General features: G+C 39.7%; 1 protein-coding gene across 1 annotated transcript in view; it reads left to right on the top strand.

Annotated features, from left to right (window-relative positions):
• The window catches only part of IQCH (IQ motif containing H), a 230,139-nt gene that overhangs the window by 133,019 nt on the left and 78,223 nt on the right, over positions 1 to 18,897 (top strand). The window contains exon 14 of the mRNA XM_010834520.1: positions 11,553 to 11,744. Coding sequence (XP_010832822.1) covers positions 11,553 to 11,744 — 192 coding nt within the window. The remainder of the gene's footprint in view (positions 1 to 11,552; positions 11,745 to 18,897) is intronic.

The following is an 18,897-nucleotide window of genomic DNA, read 5'->3' as shown; positions in this document are numbered from 1 at the left end:
GTCCCATCACTTCATGAGAAATAGATGGGGAAACAGTGGAAACAGTGTCAGACTTTATTTTTGGGGGCTCCAAAATCACTGCAGATGGTGACTGCGGCCATCAAATTACAAGACGCTTACTCCTTGGAAGGAAAGTTATGACCAACCTAGATAGCATATTCAAAAGCAGAGACATTACTTTGCCAACAAAGGTCCATCTAGTCAAGGCTATGGTTTTTCCAGTGGTCATGTATGGATGTGAGAGTTGGACTGTGAAGAAAGCTGAGCGCTGAAGAATTGATGCTTTTGACCTGTGGTGTTGGAGAAGACTCTTGAGAGTCCCTTGGACTGCAAAGAGATCCAACCAGTCCATTCTGAAGATCAACCCTGGGTGTTCTTAGGAAGGAATGATGCTAAAGCTGAAACTCCCATACTTTGGCCACCTCATGCGAAGAGTTGACTCATTGGAAAAGACTCTGATGCTGGGAGGGATTGGGGGCAGGAGGAGAAGGGGACAACAGAGGATGAGATGGCTGGATGGCATCACTGACTCGATGGACGTGAGTCTGAGTGAATTCCGGGAGTTGGTGATGGACAGGGAGGCCTGGCGTGCTGCAATTCATGGGGTCACAAAGAGTCGGACACAACTGAGCGACTGAACTGAACTGAACCGTATCACATGATTCATCATGAACAAGGTTCAGATTTTTTTTTTAACTTTTTTAGAAACTGATTTTAATGAGTGGAATGCATTCTGAGTGGAATCTTATCCCTAGACAAGAACTTTTGGGAAATTCATGGAAACATGATGGAAGCATTTTTAGAATAAGGCAGTGCAACAGATGGCATGAAATTAATTTCTCCATGTTTTAGCAAGAATTTAAGCTTTCCATGGTAAACGATCAACATTTTAATACCTAATAGGCTATACACTTTTGAGGAGTGTCTGAATTTGCCGACAAAGATGACTTTCTTTATTCACAAGTGCGATGCACCCAAATCAACTGTTGATCATCAGAGAAACCAATTGCATGGTTCATGTAGGAAATATTATCAATGTGTTGAGTTACTACCCACTGACACTTCAGATGCGTGATTTGACCAAAATCATGGGGAGGGGACAGTGGGATCAAGGGATGCTATAGCATTTCTACTCTGCTGGTGTACTCAGTGAATTTCACTCTTCTACCAAATGGCCACCTCGTGCGAAGAACTGACTTATCGGCAAAGATCCTGGTGCTGGGGAGGATTGAAGGCAAAAGGAGAAGAGGGTGGCAGAAGATGAGATGGCTGGATGACATCACTGACTCAATGTACATGAATTTGAGTAAATTCTTGGAGACAGTGAATGACCAGGAAGCCTAATGTTCTGCAGTTCATGGAAGTCACAGTCAGACATGACTTAGCAAGACTGAACAACAACAACCACCAAAATGAGGATTTTGCTTTTTCATAATAGGATACCTCAATTTTCCCGTAAGAGGTCTCTGCCTAGCTCTATTTCATTGGCATCACTTGGCTGTGGAAGAAGTAGAAAGGGCAGGAGCAGGACAAGCAAGAGAAAAAGGGGACAGATCTTTGCCACTTCTGTATAATCTTAGAAACTTCCCAATATCTCCATCAATGCAAGGATTGCTTTGGTGCTTCCTAGTTATTCCCTGTCCTCAATGTCAGAGTTACTGTGGATGTTGGGAAGCAAGAAGGAAAAGAACTACCATTAGCGTGTGGTTAATTTCCTCGTTTTCTCCATCCAGAAACTGGAGCTAATGTCTGGTAGCTGCTAATAAGCAATTTCCGTATATCTGGAATGCCAGTATACACTGAAGAAGCATGGGATGGCAAGGGGCACTAGATTTGGGGAAAGGAAAGCGAGTAAACAGCTAACATTTATCAAATGCTTAGCAAACATTTTCTCACTTGATGCTTAGGACACAGCAGCAAGACAGAAACGATCAATTTCCTTCTGTGGCCGAGGAAACCAATACTCACTTTCTAGTCCTAAGTTACTAGTGGGGCCAGAGTATGAACCCAAATCTGTCTGACACTGGAACACCATCATGAACTGGAAAGACCTCCTTGCTTCTGGATGACCTTTACCTCTCTGGTCCTTTGTTATTCCTCTGTAAGATGAAATGATGGGTTAGATCATGTCAAAGTCCTTTCCAGCTCTGCGGTCCTATTACCTGAGAAATGTATCTTCACAGTCCACTCTTCACCTTCCAAGAGGAGATAGGCAGTTGGCACTAACAAATTCATGGGGTTACATTCATTGTGTAGGTCTGCATCTCTGTGAATAAAAAACAAGTAGGAAATATTTTTAAGTACTTTATACTTCTTACAGTTTAAGTTTAAAGTATTTGAGTAATTAATCACTCATAGGCAGTCACCTTTTTAAAATATAAAAATTAAAACTCTCATCACTTTCAGATCATTTCCTACTCATGTTTAGTCATGGCTTTATTTCTTTTTAATGCATTTGAGAGATTGTATCAGTGCTTATTTTCATTCCAATGGATGGCTTCGAGATTTTTTTTAAGTGTGCCAAAAATCTGTTTGTACATCTCTCCAAGTTACTATACAATTTTTGAATCTGTAAAGGTGAAAAATACTGTTACAAAGTCATCATGTCTACCTTTGAATATTGTGATGTTTATGAAGACTTCCTAAGCAACAACCTTTTGTCTCAGGCCAAAAAAAAAAATAGTGCTGATAAGTTAATTGTAACTATGTTTTGGAATTGCTTCACAGGTGCATGTGTGCATGCTCAGTTGTTCAGTCAAGTTCAACTCTTTGCAACCTGATAGACTGTAGCCCCTAAGGCTCCTCTGTCCATGGAATTTTCCAGGCAAGAATACTAGAGTGGGTTGCTCCCCAAGCGGCTCAGTAGTAAAGACTCTGCCTGCCAAGCAGGATTCGTGGGTTTGATCCCTAGGTCAGGAAGATCCCCTGGAGAAGAAAACAGCAACCCACTCTAGTATTCTTGCCTGGGAAATCCTATTGCCTAAGGAGCCTGGGGGGCTACAGTCCATGGGGTCACAAAAGAGTCAGACACAACAGAGCAACTAAACAGCAACATCATATTATGGAATTAGGAACATTTTAGATTTTTGTCATCTGTATAAATCCACAGGTGATACTGGATGATACTGATCTGATGATACTGATTTTCTCTACGTGATCACACCAGACCTGCAGTCAGAAATGCTCTGCCATAACTTACATTCAAATCTTTATCAAACACACATTGAACACAATACCATGGGACCATCTTGCCTGAAGAATAAGGCATGCCTGCAGATGACATAATAGAGTTGGGTAGAGTACTTGCCAATAGAAACAAGCAACCCTAGAGGAGACAGACATTCATCCTGGCCGGAAATGTGTTCAGAACGTTCATGTTAGGTTCTGTTGCTGCATCTGCCATCCCCTCATCACACTTCAAAAAACCTCAGACCTCACTACTCAGTCTGTAAAATGGGAGAAATCATGGCAGCCATGCCATGAGAACTGTGCTAATAATGAATAATAATAATAAATAAATAAAATAATAATGAATAATAATCCTGCCTCTGCTGTGTACCAGCTGTGTGACTATAGGCAAATCACCTGAGCCTCAGTTTCCCCATCTCCAAAAGAGGGACTGTTAATTGTGTCATATGGATCAAATGGAAGAGTACATGTGCTGAGACCTTGGGAACTTGACATGAGAAGACTGTCCCCTTTGAGATATTCTTCCAGGTCCCTGAAAAGTCCACCATATACTTTGTGACTCAAGTCATCAGTTCTCCCAGACATATCACTTTTTCACATTTCCTCATTGGAATAATTTGTAAGGAAAGGAAAGGAGTGAAATAACAAACAAGGGGATGAACAGTGAGCAATCAGATGGGAAACACAAACTCACGAGGTGCTGTTACCATTCATTGTCCAGTGGAACACTGGATTTCCTAGAGCTGCATTCTTAAAGGCAGGTTTTGAAAATGGATTTAAATTATGTAGAAAAGGCATATTCCATAGACAAAAGGAACTTAGATCACTTGCTCTGAAGGGAGGGTTCAATAGGGTAAATCATAAAATCCTCTCTCAGAGGAATTTTTTGGGGGGATCTTGTTTTGAAGGGGGAGGCAGAATATACATAGCATAAAATTTACCATTTAAATCATTTGAAGTGTACAGTTCCATGGCATTAAGTGCATTCACATCGTTGTACAATCGTCGTGTTATCCAGTTTCAAAACTTTTTCAAAATCCCAAGAAGCAGCTCTGTACCCATTAAATAGTATATCCAGAAAAGCTTTGTTTTAACGTTATATCACAGCTGAAAGGACCCTAGAGACTTCTGGTTCAACCCCTCATTTGAATGTGGGGAACCAAGGCTCAGAAAGATCAGGTTTTCTAAATCAACTGGCAAGTTACAAATTCAGATAGGACTGAAATCCAGGGGGTCTCCTCAGTCACTTTCTCTTATACTCGGCATTCATATCCTCTAACAGTTTGCAAACTCGTGCGCCTGATATTCCCCAAAATAGTGGCTCGGAATTTCTCCACAATTTAAGGCCTTGTTGAACAGAATTTTGACTAGACTCTGGGGGGAGATGGATCCACTCTACAAAATCCTTTAAACTCCATTAAGACTCTCATGTCTTGCATTATATTATTTGCATGACATTTTAGTGACTTTATTTTTTTTTAAGTTTTCTCCATAGTAATTTTTAATACCATCGGTTGAATGTCAACTCAATGCCATGCATTATAAAAGGTGTTAAACATTCATAATCTTATTTTATCCTTCGAGGAACCCATCAAATGGTTATTTTTATTCCCACTCGGCAGATGGAGAAACTTAGTCTCAAGGAATCTAAGTCATTTGCCCAAGTTCAGGTTATTTGTTAGGGACAGAACTGGATTCAAAGAACCATTTGGCTCCTAAGCCCCAGGACTTTCTCATGTGCCATGTTGCTCTCTGCTCTAGAGAAATAAGCACAATCTTGGGCTCTCATATTCCATCCCTAGGCTATGCTCATCCTCACCTGATAAAATCCTACCCATCCTTCAGAATTTACCTTAACCCCAACCTCTTTTATAACAATAATATTAGCAGATGTTCATTAAGTGCTTATTATATCCAAGCACTATTATAAGCGCTTTACATGCATTATCTCATTTAATACTCACAGCATCCCTATGAGATGGGTACTATTATTATACTCATTTTACAGATGAGAAAACTGAGACCCAACTGAGATAAGTGATTTGCCTTTTCACCTCTTCCCACTAGCACGTGGCTTCTGCCTCCCTCCTCCATGCTTCCAAGGCCCTCTGTAGTTCTTTATGGCCCTTCTCTGCCTTGTATTAATTATGCATTAATTGTACTCATCTGTGTTCCCACTCCTTGAGCACAGAGACATTCTTGTATTAGTTTTGGTTTGTGCTGACCATCTGGCTCCATCCTCTGCCCCTGTTAGACATGCCAGAATTATTTATTTAATTGAAGGAGACAGTCACATGTATTGCTGAGCTGGGTGTAAGTAGTCAAAAATAAAAAGTTTTCCATTGGAAGAGGAATTTGAGTGTTGCTGAAATTCTCAAATATTTTCCATTCATGAGTCCTCTCTGGAGTGCTGGCCAAGAACCATGATAATCATCATAAAAATATGTACTCTTGAAATGGAATTTGTGGTAGAACTTTGGGAAGAGGGTATCAAGTCAAGTGCCTTTTTCCTACTGAATCATTTAAAGGGTTGCCAGATTAGGAGCCCTGAATACTGAAGAATATTAGGAGGCTCTTTTCTTCATTTTTTTGTATTGATTTTCCAGACGCTTTAGTGTTAAACCATGCCAGAAGTGTTGCAGAGATGAATCACTATTATCCAAAGGCCGCCAGCTTCTTTTCCTTCTGACAGAAGGATAATTCCACGTGGATCAAATAAATACAGATGTGTAGTAATTAGTTCTATTCCCAATGAGCCTATTTCCAACACACTAAAGATGTGAGCGATTATGGAGCCTCACCCCAACAGCTTTTATCATTTTAAACTGCTAAACAACAGGATAGGTCATAACCCAGCCTGCTATTAATAATGCATTTATTGTGTGCAACATTATAGATTAGGTGTATGGACTAGAAAAAGAATACCTTTTAACAAGAATATTACGATCTCCCCCCAGAAGCAGCATATGTGCCTGGCTACTCACCTGATGTACAGTCCCAAGGCAATCAAAAGAATAAAAAATCTCATCCAAGGGAAAGAAGCCTACATTGTCAGCGGGCTCCTCCACAGAGATGATTTGGCCGTGGCAGACATGTTAAACATACCTATCCTAGGCTCAGAGCCCGAACTAGCTCATTTCTATAGCACCAAGTCTGGAAGCAAACGGGTCTTTGAGAACGCAAATGTGCCAGTCCCTCCTGGAATATATAACATCTATAGTCACCAGCAGGTAAGCAGGCTGGACAAGTGAGGCTCTGTTTAAATATTTCACATTCTCTTGACCTTGTAGGAACTTTTTAGGTCTTCTGGAGTCAGCCCTATCCAATGAAGAATATTATGGAATACTTGAGTTGATTTGATGGGATCTGCTTTAGCCTTCGGGCTTTCTTGGTGGTTCAGTGGTAAAGAATCCACTTGTCAGTGTCGGAGACACAAGAGGTGTGGGTTCAATCCCTGTGTCGGGAAGATTCCCTGGAGTAGGAAATGGAAATAGCGACCCAGTTTAGTATTCTTGCCTGGAAAATCCCATGGACAGAGGAGCCTGGCGGGTTAACAGTTCATGAGGTTGCAAAAGTGTTGGACGTGACTGAGCATAACACACTTTAGTCCTTCAGTGTTTAAAGTATCTTCCTATGGGCCTTACAGAAATTGTCATTCTCAAAGTATTTATTCATTTGGATTAAGGAACTGAAGGCTCTACTCATGTATTAATCTGCTATCAATATTTATTGCCTTAATATGGATTAGTTCATCATCATATTAATTAGCTAGTCATTTTAGTAGGACCCTAAGAAATGTGAAAGTCAGTTCGGGCTAAAAGGAGCAGGTTAGGAGAGCTCTAGGGAGTCATATTGCCAAGGGCATGTGGCAGACTAAGGACATCCATGGCTCTACAAAAAAAAACAAACCCCAAAATCCTAGCTGTTCAGTAAGTGGCCATAAAGAAAGGGGGAAAACCCCAGAAAGGGAACGTGAAATGACTCCAGGAGGAAAACTCTCTGTTTCTGAATTTGCCTTGGTCTGAGTCTGTGGCTGTACATTCTTCCAAAAGATAGTTAGGGCCCTAATATTTGAAGAACCATAATATTCAGTTCAGTTCAGTTCAGTCGCTCAGTCATATCCGACTCTTTGCGACCCCATGAATCGCAGCACGCCAGGCCTCCCTGTCCATCACCAACTCCCGGAGTTCACTCAGACTCACGTCCATCGAGTCAGCGATGCCATCCAGCTATCTCATCCTCTGTCGTCCCCTTCTCCTCCTGCCCCCAATCCCTCCCAGCATCAGAGTCTTTTCCAATGAGTCAGCTCTTCATATGAGGTGGCCAAAGTACTGGAGTTTCAGCTTTAGCATCATTCCTTCCAAAGAAATCCCAGGGCTGATCTTCAGAATGGACTGGTTGGATCTCCTTGCAGTCCAAGGGACTGTCAAGAGTCTTCTCCAACACCACAGTTCAAAAGCATCAATTCTTCGGCATTCAGCTTTCTTCACAGTCCAACTCTCACATCCATACATGACCACTGGAAAAACCATAGCCTTGACTAGACAGACCTTTGTTGTCAAAGTAATGTCTCTGCTTTTCAATATGCTATCTAGGTTGGTCATAACTTTTCTTCCAAGGAGTAAGCATCTTTTAATTTCATGGCTGCAGTCACCATAATATTAGTCACTACAAAATTACCCACTAGAGAACTAGAAATTAACCACTCTAAGTTTGCTCTGGCAGGTGTTCTCACATTTAACTGCTATCTTTTTTTACAATAAAGAAACTGAAAGACAAATAGTTGTTAACATTTCTTAATCTCTGTTTCATTCCATCTCTTAACCATTCCTCTGAGCCAATCACAAGTGATTTGGGGCACCTACTTCTGGGGAAACTAAAAAACTGTACAAAATGCGGATGTTTGTGAGTGACAATATTTAGGGGTCATGCTACTTCTCTCAGCTGCCTGATCCTGATGCTCTGCACCTCATAGCTGCTGAGCCCGCAAACCAAGTCTTTCAACAAATCATACTTTTCAGAGACTAACTGGCAATTATTAAATTGCCCCCAGATTGTTTCAGTCTTGCTAGATAGAGTGTTCATGGGCAATACATGGGCTCAGGAAGGAAGTTTCTTTTAAAGAGGGCAGTCTAGAAAAGGCACAGGCTATCTTAATAGGATTAGAAGAGAGAAGCTTCCCCTGACCTGATGTGTCCCTTCCATTATCATTAACCTCCACTGAAATTTGAAGGTAACAGAGTGGATTACTTAACTCTGCTTCCCTGTAGAATGCTAGGCTGATAGACATAATACAAGTGAAATGCATTTTTAAGTGATACAATTTCATACGTGTATATTACATTAACAGTCCTCAAAACCTTAGAATGTATGTGCAGTATTTATATTGAGTGAGTCATGCTTTTGTCCCCATTGATGAGAATTCAGGCAGTCTTTGCTATGAAATATTTTAGAACTTTATATGTTAATTGTGGTTAAAGATACAGGAATCTTTAATGCAGTAAAGCTTCACTCTAATGCTGATATTCAGAAGTAGGATAAAAACCTCTCCTCAAAGATAAATTGGATTTAAAGGGTGTCATTTCACCTATGGTGTGTGCAAATTGTATCACAATAAACTGAGTCATAACTGAGGTCTGCACTACTTATTTGGAAACCACTTGTCTGAGGTCAACAAGAATTGAAGCACTCCATTGAGATTTTTCCAGATAATGCCTATTCTACCTAATCTATCTGAACATGTCAGCATTTTGAATTTGCAGATGGTAATGAATCAGTAACACTGACTTTTTACCGATGTGCATCATAAACTTAAAGCTGGTGAAAGAAAGCTGTGATTATTTTAATTTAGGTTAATAAATATTCCTAGCTATCAGTTGGATTTTAGCAGTAGACATTTTTCTATTTCTGCCCTATACCAGTATAAAATGTATGGCAATTTAAAAATATATTACATCTTTTGAATAGATAGACTCAAATAGAAAATGATAAATGTTTGGCAATAGCATAAAGTCATTTGCTTTATGATTAAGTAATTTATTTTATTTTTTAAGTCCAGCTTGAGCACAGTGAGCATTTCCTGTTTTGATCCATAAAGTAACCAGGCAACTTCTCTTTCTGGCATGTGTTCCATATGAAATATTGACAGCTTTGCTTAAATAATCAAAAATGGCAATGCTATTTTAAAGCACTGTTCAATTTTCACTTAAAGATAGCACATAATTCTTTCCAGTGCTATAGTCTTTACAATACTATTGATCCTTTTCATTACTGTAGGGAATCCATCAACAGACACCCATTTATAGGATTCTCAGAAGCAACAAATAATAGGATTTGGAAGAAGCAGATAATAATTCTGTTAGTAGCTGAAACTTCCAAATATTCAATATATCCAAACATACAATGAAAAGGACTGTGCCAGAATATCTTTCCTTACACTGGCAAGAGAATCTTATTGGACATTAACAGGCCAAGAACTATTTCTCCTTCTGCAACATATGACCATAATGGAATCTGTCTTCTCAACACGTTAGAGAAAGAAGGGATGTAACTTTGAAAGACACATTTTTAAAAACCTTCCTAGGCTATGCTTATAGCCATATGGTTTGTAGACCAGAGTACTTGTCATTTAAACACCCACATTATCCCTAGACACTACTTGATAATTAGGGAGCTAAGACAATTTCATTTTCACCCTAATTGAATACCCTATGGTTGCATGGGGCTTCCAGGGGTCCCAAGTATGTCTGTTTTAGTATCACTTCAACACTGCTGTATACTGTAGCATCTCCAGGAAGATTGGCTGGAAAGACCCAACTCAAGAGAACAGATTGTACCTTTAATCAAAATAATTTTAATCTTCCAGTTCCAGATTTCAACAGATTTTTTTCCCCAGAATTATGAGTCGTCTCACACTCTATAGTTTAAAAAAATCCATTTGGTGACCAAACTCATCAAAAGAGAAGAGAACAGTGTTGCAGAAGCCTCCTTAAGCACAGACCATGGCCAAGAATAGCATGGGGTAGGATCAGGAGAGGGAACACTTACTATTGTTTCTTTCTATATAGATTAGAAAGTCTGATGAGAAGATCAAACAAAAAATCACTTTGTGGTCTAATGAGTTATTTTTCACCAAGGCTCTACTAGAACAGTATTACTTATAGTTAAGTAATCTTGCTATAGACCTTTTCTGATTCAAACATATCCAAATGGCTTATTGACCGTAAAGGAAGTTGCTTCTCTTGTTCCTGACTTCCTTCTCCACCTCACCCTTCTCCTCTACCTCTCTGTAGCTTGAGATGGGTAGCACAGTGGAGAAGAAATGGGCTTAGGTATTGGACTCAGAGCAGCCTGGGTGGAGTCCCTGTTCTGCGACTGAGTGTTGTGTGATCGTGGGCAAGTTATTTAAATTACCTGAGTCTCAGTTATTTATACATAAAATAGAATTAATAATGGTGCCTATTTCATAGGTTTTTGTGAGTGTTCAATGAGAGGATTTGTGTAAAGAGCTATGCCAAAGGCCTAGAGCCTACTGAGAGTTCAGTGATGTTAACTATTATAGTTATTATTATTATTGTGATATTCGAGCTTGCATGTTTACCCCTGAAACGTTCGTGTGACTGAGCCCAATTCTTGAGAAAAGTTTCAAATAAGATGTAGGAGAGGTGTGTATTCCAATAAAGTTGCTTTCACAAGTTTTTTACCTCCTTTATCTGTCTTGTTCATATAATACATATAACACACTTGGTCAATTGACTGGCCAAACAAATGTATTTCATGTATACTAAATGAGAAAAACATTAAATATTTTATAGATTATAACATTTAAAAGCTCAGCAAAGCTCCAAACAGTTTAAGTTTTCAAGACTATAACTTTTTATAGTCTTGAAACTATAAAAGAATCATTTGAAGAATCAATAAGTAAACACATTATTCTCTGAAAAAGGAAGAGAACAATATTAAGATTCAATTACAGATATTCAGATTTTTTTCTTTTGCCTTCAAAAGTTAGCAAGTGATAATTTCATAATTTCTCATAAGTAAGATTATACTTTTAAACATGTCTTTGGTCCCATTGGTTGGTGATTTATTTATACCAAAAAATGTATGGGGTTAATCAAAAAGTTCATTTGCATTTTTGCATAACAGCTTATGGAAAACCCTGAATGAACTTTTTGGCCAACCCAACATACACACACACATATACACATATCACTTAAAACTTCTAATCTGTTTTAGTAACTAGAAGATAACCGAATGAACAGACTGTTTGAAATAAAGACATGTGGGAAGTACTACAGCTAAGTTAACACGATAAGAAGGAATCCAGGAAATTAAATGTTGCTGTATCTTTGGCCCCACAGATAATAGAACAGGTGAGTCAGCTGGTCATCGATCACCTGGAAATCCAACGCTGGCTCTTTAAAGCAGACTATGAGTTTGGAGGAAATGGGACTGCGTTTTGTGACATTCCCTCCCACCTAAAGTGCTACAGCTGGATCCTAAAGGAGAGTCAGAGATACAGTCGCGAAGACTGGAGAAAGAAATGGGCACAAGTGAGTGTTCAATGGTAACATAAACCCAAAGTTTATGAACAAAGTCTGTGAACAGATAGAAGATAAAGCAAAAGGCTTAGCTAGGAGATAAGGCACTTTCTTGTAGACTCAGCTGAGTTACCTACCAGCAGTTGAGACCTTAGGCAATTTTTTACTTTCCTGGGCCTTAGTTTTTATGTACTAAGTGAATGAGGTTGATCAGGTTATCTTAAATATTCCTTCTTGGATCCCTGAAAATCCTCAAATTGATTATGATAATAATTAGGAAGTAGTGTTTTTATGATATCCAAATAACAATTCAAATCTAATAATTTGCTCTAAGTGATTCTAGATCATATGCTTCTACCAACTGTTGTTATTAAGCTAGTTGTATTTTATTGTGAGAGGGAAATTCTATTAGTGAATGCTTGTCACCTGGAAGCTAATGTTTAATAGCATTCTGTCAGCAGTCATACGTTTTTGAAGACAATTCAAGGAAATTTATGTAACTGCTGGTCCCTATGAGCGGTTGAGAAAATAATACATTCCAGCAAGAAAATCTCCAGGCAAGAACTGAATAATAGGTAAAAACTCTTAATATATGAGTGATGTATATGGATTTTTCCATGTATATTGGTGGGAGGATGAATTGTACAACTTCTTAGTCTGTTTCAAAGTTGCTTAATAATTAGTTTTATATGGCTTCACATATGAATTAAACCCACCGTCCTGAAAATGGCATCATTTTGCATTCAGAGACCTCGACGTGCTGACTTCACTTAATCCCAAATCTCTGTTTTTCACTACTGATGAAAGTATAACTGATGAGGAAAATTCAGACACAAATTTTCCATGAACTGACTCCTTCCCTGCCAAATTCTGTAGTGGTGGCTGTGCGGTGATTTGCACCTGCTTTGAGCATCCCACTACAGAAGCAGATGAATCAAGACAAGTGATAGAAAGGGAGCGGCACACAGAGAGAATCACATTATTCCTGTGAAAATGAAATGATGAATAAATCTAGAGAACAGTCAGAAGACAGAGCTCCCTTTGATAAATGTTAGTTCTCCTCATGATCTATTCAGGGCTTTTCTTCCTCCTCCATCAGTGAATGGACTTAATGCAGTACCTGTCATGGCCAGCTTTTTACATATTATTTAAAGGATACCAAAGTGAATTACTCTCCTAAGAAAAAAATAAAACAAGGAAAGGAAAATGTATTTAATTTTGAGGCCCAGAGGCCCATAGAGGTTGTTCTTGTGTTCCCCTTGGACTGGATTTTATTTCATCTTGTATTAAAAAAGTTTTTAAGCAAAACTGTTGAGATTAAACCATGAAAAGTATGACTTTTTTTTAATCTAAAAAATTGAAACGTTTGTGTGCTTTTGTGCTAAGTCGCTTCAGTCATGTCTGACTCTTAGCGACCCCATGGACTGTAGCCCCCCAGGCTCCTCTGTTCATGGAATTCTCCAGGCAAGAACACTGGAGTAGGTTGCCATGCCCTCCTCCAGAGGATCTTCCTGACCCAGGGTTCAAAGCCAAGTCTCTTTCCTCTCCTGCATTGGGAGGCAGGTTCTTTACCACTAGCACCACCTGGGCAGTCCCAGTGTTAATGTACAAAGTACTTGCTTGCCTCAGTATTTCAAATCAATAATTTTTATAGAATTCTCCTGATACTAGACTATGATAAATTTTAAATGCTTGATTTTAAGTTTTAAAAATATTCAACATATTGACATATAGCTGAATTACATTTAGAAGTCTGAATATATATTATTTAATTTCAAATATTTTAAACTATACCATTTTAAATTGCCACCAATTACATTCGGCATTATTGTTAATGTTGTCAAATGTGACACTTATGAATAATTAATGATCTGTCTAAATTTTTTTTAACTTAACAAGGGAAAATAATTATTATGAAATCTTTTTACATTCTGAGACCTGTGCTTGACCATGATGTTGTTAGAAGCCAAAAATAAAAAAATAAGGTACTTCTGAAGAGCTTTTTTTTTGTTGTTAGGAGACTATTGACATTCTTTTGCCTTCAAAGTGAAATCGCATTCAGAGTGGCAGTGAACTGCAATCTCCACTGAGTGTAGCTATTGAGAATTTAGGATTAGAATTATCCTTTGTTCCAGAAGACCATCATAATGGTGCACATTTAGACATCAAAGCATTACTTTATGAGCACAGGCATGTTTAAATGTCCTATTACAGTTTGTAGACCTGTTTCTTTTGATAATGAAGACGTTGTGTCATCCAGCCTAGCCTGGCACATGCAAAACATATGCTGGCAGGTTATTAAAAATTTCAGCTTCTTGATGAAAGACTATCCTGCAGGCTAAGAGTCCAGAGAAAGACTCCATTCTGGGAGAATTATTAGAAATGAGAATATGACTGTAAGCACTAAATTATGTTAATACTTACAAATAGCATCATTTGCATAGCAGTTTATGACACGATACCATGATTTTTCTCATTGGTATGTTGTAGGCAACAGATTAAAAACAGTACTGTTTATAGGGGTTTGAACTATTTTGAGATTCTCTTGCGTCTTATGCAGATATTGGTTTTAGATGTAGTCATGATTCAGTGTGGACTCCAGGATCTATAAGGATCATCTTTTTTTCTACCTATCTAATTGAGAACCAGAATTATTTGGTTGCAGTTGAGACTTGAAACAAAGTCATGGAATCAACAAATGATAAAACACTGAAGTCATATTTTAAAAATCAGTGTTGACATGTAAGTGATTTTAGGAAAAGTAGAATGTCACATAATAGCCACAATAAAAACAGCACAACTCTCAGTTTGTTCCATGGTGTCTTGGTACCAACCTTACTCTCTTCATCCTGAAAGTGAAAGTGTTAAGTCACTAAGTTGTGTCCGACTCTGCAATCCCACAGACTGTAGCCCACCAGGCTCCTGTGTCCATGGGATTCTCCAGGCAAGAATACTGGAGTAGGTTGCCATTTCCTTCTCCAGAGGATCTTCCCGACCCAGGGATCGAACTGGGTCTCCTGCGTTGCAGGCAGATTCTTTACCATCTGTGCCTATCCTGCTAGCCAACAAAATCTACTTCCCCCAACAGGTTCCAGTAAACTCACTCACTTAAATACTCAATGCTTATTAAGTTTCAGTGAATCTACACATGTGTGCATGCTCCAAAGTTGCCACTCCAGAGACGAGAAAATTTATTTTCATTTAGTAGGAATAAAGGCTTAAGCAAAGACACACCTGTAGGGGAAAAAACCTTCCTGGACACTCTTACCTAAGACAGTGCAGGGAGACCCAGGTGACATTTGTTGTGGTACTAGTCCTTCTTATGCCGTTTCCTTTCTGTTTATAAAGGGAAGCTTCGCTCCCTCACTCCTGGAAAACTGGCTTGTTAGTAGTGACACCTGGTGACACTGCTTTAGAAAAGTAGTTGCCAGAATGCTGGCCTAGACATGAGATTTAGCATTTTGTAGACTCCCACGAATGGGCTTCCCTGGTAATTCAGCTGGTAAAGAATCCACCTGCAATGCAGGAGACCCCAGTTTGATCCCTAGGTCAGGAAGATCCCCTGGAGAAGGGATAGGCTACCCACTCCAGTATTCTTGGGTTTTTCTGGTGGCTCAGACAGTAAAGAAACCACTCACAATGCAGGAGACCTGGGTTTGATCGCTGGGTTGGGAAGAGCCTCTGGAAGAGGGTGTGGCAACCCACTCCAGTATTCTTGCCTGGAGAATCCCCATGGACAGAGGAGCCTGGCAGGCTACAGTCCATGAGGTTGCAAAAAGTCAGACACAACTAGCGACTAAGCACAGACCCATGAATGGGCTTCCCAGGTGGAACTAGTGATAAAGAACCCACCTCCCAGTGCAGGATAGGCGAGAGATGCAGGTTTGATCCCTGGTTCAGGAAGATCCCCTAGAGGAGGGCATGGCAACCCACTCTAGTATTCTTGCCTGGGAAATCCCGTGGACAGAGGAGCCTGGAGGGCTACAGTCCATGGGGTCGCAAAGAGTTGGACACAGCTGAAGCTACTTAGCATACATGGACACAGACCCATGAATACACTATACACGTGCACACAGACTCATGCATGAATACACAGGAAAATGTTTTGACATTTCCTTGTACCCTTGCATATTTGAATCTGCAGATGTGGAACCCACATACCAAGGGCGAGCAATGCCATTTTATATATGGGACTTGAGGATTCTTGGATTTTGTTATCCATGGGAGTCTTACCATCAATCCCCCTTGATGGCAAGGGACAACTGGGTGCCAGGCATTTCAGCACTTTACTTGAATTGACTCATTCCGTCTCGGAAAACCTCTGAAGTTTTTACTCGTTTACTTCCACACCACTTTGAGAAGGAAGGTATTGTTATTCTGTTTAATGGAGAAATAGATTCCTTGGAAGTGAAGTGACTTGCCCATGTTCACATAGCTAGTCAATGATCTGCATCTAGCTTGGAACCCACATCCACTCATCCTGATCCCCTGCCCTGGCCACACTGAGTTGAATCCATTTAGAAAAGACCCGCTATTTGAAAGCCCTGGAGTAGGGTTCTCCCTCTGGTCCCTGCCTTTGTGGCCTGTTGCCCTTGTGGCAGATTGTCTGCTTTCTACAGAGACTTGTGGGAAACACAAAGGTCCCATAGCTATTGCTCTCGCACGTCTTTCCTTTCCTGACTGACAGGGTAGCTGCTGTCTGTTGCCAGTTGGCTGGAAGGTAAGAGAGCCATTAGTACCTCAGAGTTTCAAGGAAGAATCCCTGTTGGAGAGTCTCTAGGGTTCAGCTTTGCAACACATCTGCCTCACCTACCTATGTGAGTGGGTGAGGATAGTGAGTTTGAGATGTCACCCTTTGATCATTCATGCCGGTGACAAATTTTCAATGCTGTTCTCAACTTAATACACTCACAAGATCATTTTAGTGAACCTGTAAATTCTCAGAAAACTTAGAGTAAGCAACCTTTCTTCACAATCAGACATGGCATTAAAAATATCATGAGTATTTAAAGCCCTGCTTTTTGTTTTGTTTTGTTTTGGACCATGGAAAGATTATTTTATTCCATGAAAATATTCTCAACAGAGAACACTATCTTAAACAAAGCATTTACGTTAAGAAATCAACATGTGCACAGAAAGAGTAAAAATTACTGAAAAATTAAAGATTTCTTTTGGACAATTCACATGTTCAAAAAACCCTGCTTTTTGGATAAGCAACCAAATATTTTATTTTTTTAATATTTCTTTATATCTCCTGTTCAAGATTGATGTGGTAAATTTCGTTTTAAGCAGGACAAGGTTTGGAATAAACCAGTCTGAATAGTTGAACACTCAGGATAAGTAGGAGGTGGTCTGGCTTCACGGGTTCCATGGACTAGGCAAATGGAGGTTATTGGGGCAGGGAGGAACCATGGGCAAATCACTTCAGCTGTCCAAGCCTCTATCTCTTCAAGTGTAAAGAGAAATAATATTAGTACCTGTCTCCTGGAGGAGGTAATAAGAATTAAATGAGATGACCCTTGTGACTTGGCTGTGTATCAATATTTAGCACATAAGACTATGTGTTATTAACATTACCATAAAATTGCATTAGAATTAAATTGTAGGTAGTATTGAACAAGTATGTACAACTTAATCTTTTTCTGGTGATTTAGAAGGTCCCATAGCACCTTTTAAGCTTCCAGAATATTGTTCTAAGCATCAGTTATCATATAGGATTGTGACTGTTGAAGATACAAGAGTGTGGACCAAAGCGTGCCTAATCCAATGGTTTACCCAGATAATGCCTTTAAAAGAATAAGCCTTGCTAGCAGCCTGGTTTCTTATAATTTGAAAATAGAAAACAATTCCAGTTATTTTAGCATCCTGCATGTTGAATAAAGAGGCATTGACCTGATAAACTAGAGATTTTTCTGACCACAAGGTTGAGACCCATTTGCTTCATTTTTCTGGTTCCAGTTGGTGTCTTTTCTAATTAGTGTAGCAGCACGTCACCGCAATCATTGGACAGTCTTAATCATTTACATATTTTTCCTTATCTCTGAAAATGACTTAGAATGTTTTCTTCCAGTTCAGTGGTTATTTTCAGGAAGCTGCCAGGGTTGGGTTGGAGGTGCGTCTCAGTGCCTGAGGAAGATGACAGGAGAAGGAAAATTGCCTCCCCAAGTTAAATGAAAGCTGGGTCCCCCTTCCGAGGACCTATAATAATCAGCTATACAAGCTGTTGGTTTGTGTGTCCTATTGATTTAATATGCTTCTAATCAGTACATAAAGCTATGGGCCTGCAGTGTTAATTTTTCATATGCTTACAAAGTACCCTTTGATTTTCTGTCACACGTTAATTACAGCATTTTGCCATTAAATACGAAGCTTTGTGTAAACTAATTACAAGGTAATCATTGTCTACTGCAAGCGTGCTGTTTGTACCTTTTATTTTATTCTAAAAATGCACAGATCTCACAGTCTGGAAACGCTCTACCTTCCAGCCATTAGCTCTCACTAATTCATAGCATTATTGTGGTGAGAGTGTGGGAGTTGTAATTGTTGTGGTATCAGAGCTGTTAATTACCGGAGTAAACAGTTGAAATGGTGCCAAGGTCTATTGTACAAGGCAGAGAAAAGGAGGTTTAAATGTTACTCCCACCATCTGGGGACTAGGGGAGAGGCAAATGCTTGAGAACAGCAGTGAGGCGCTATCGCCGTCTCAGCTCCAGGGTTGGCGGCCATATGGATCCGGAATATTTTGAATCAATTGAATTTAACTGCCAGTTTTTCGCAATAACAGCGTGGAAGGAAGGAATAAAGCAAAAGATGAGAGGAACAAGAATTGGTTAGTGTTTTCACACACAGGAAGTCCCCGTTGGAGTTCTTTTGGAAGGACCTGCTTTGCGGAAAGCCACAGAGCAGGCTCGGGTATTTGGAACAGAGTCAGGGTGGGCTGACTCTCCGCCGCCGGCCGCCGCGCCATTTGCTTCCGGTCGTCTGTCCTCCGCGACCCTCGGCGAGAGGGGGATGGCCTTGAGAGGACCCGGACTTCTGTGTGATTGTGCCAGAGCAAACAAATCCTCGTTTTGGGAATTCACTGCTTTATTTCCCTGGTGTTTTCATAAACATGGTCTGTAGAAAAAAATAATAAATAGATAATGCTGTCCCATCCCCCTCAACT

This window comes from Bison bison, unplaced genomic scaffold (assembly GCF_000754665.1).
Source record: "Bison bison bison isolate TAMUID 2011002044 unplaced genomic scaffold, Bison_UMD1.0 scf7180017864034, whole genome shotgun sequence".
Lineage (NCBI taxonomy): Eukaryota > Metazoa > Chordata > Mammalia > Artiodactyla > Bovidae > Bison > Bison bison.
Note: the sequence above shows the minus strand (reverse complement) of the source record. Positions and strands in the feature narration are given on the sequence as shown.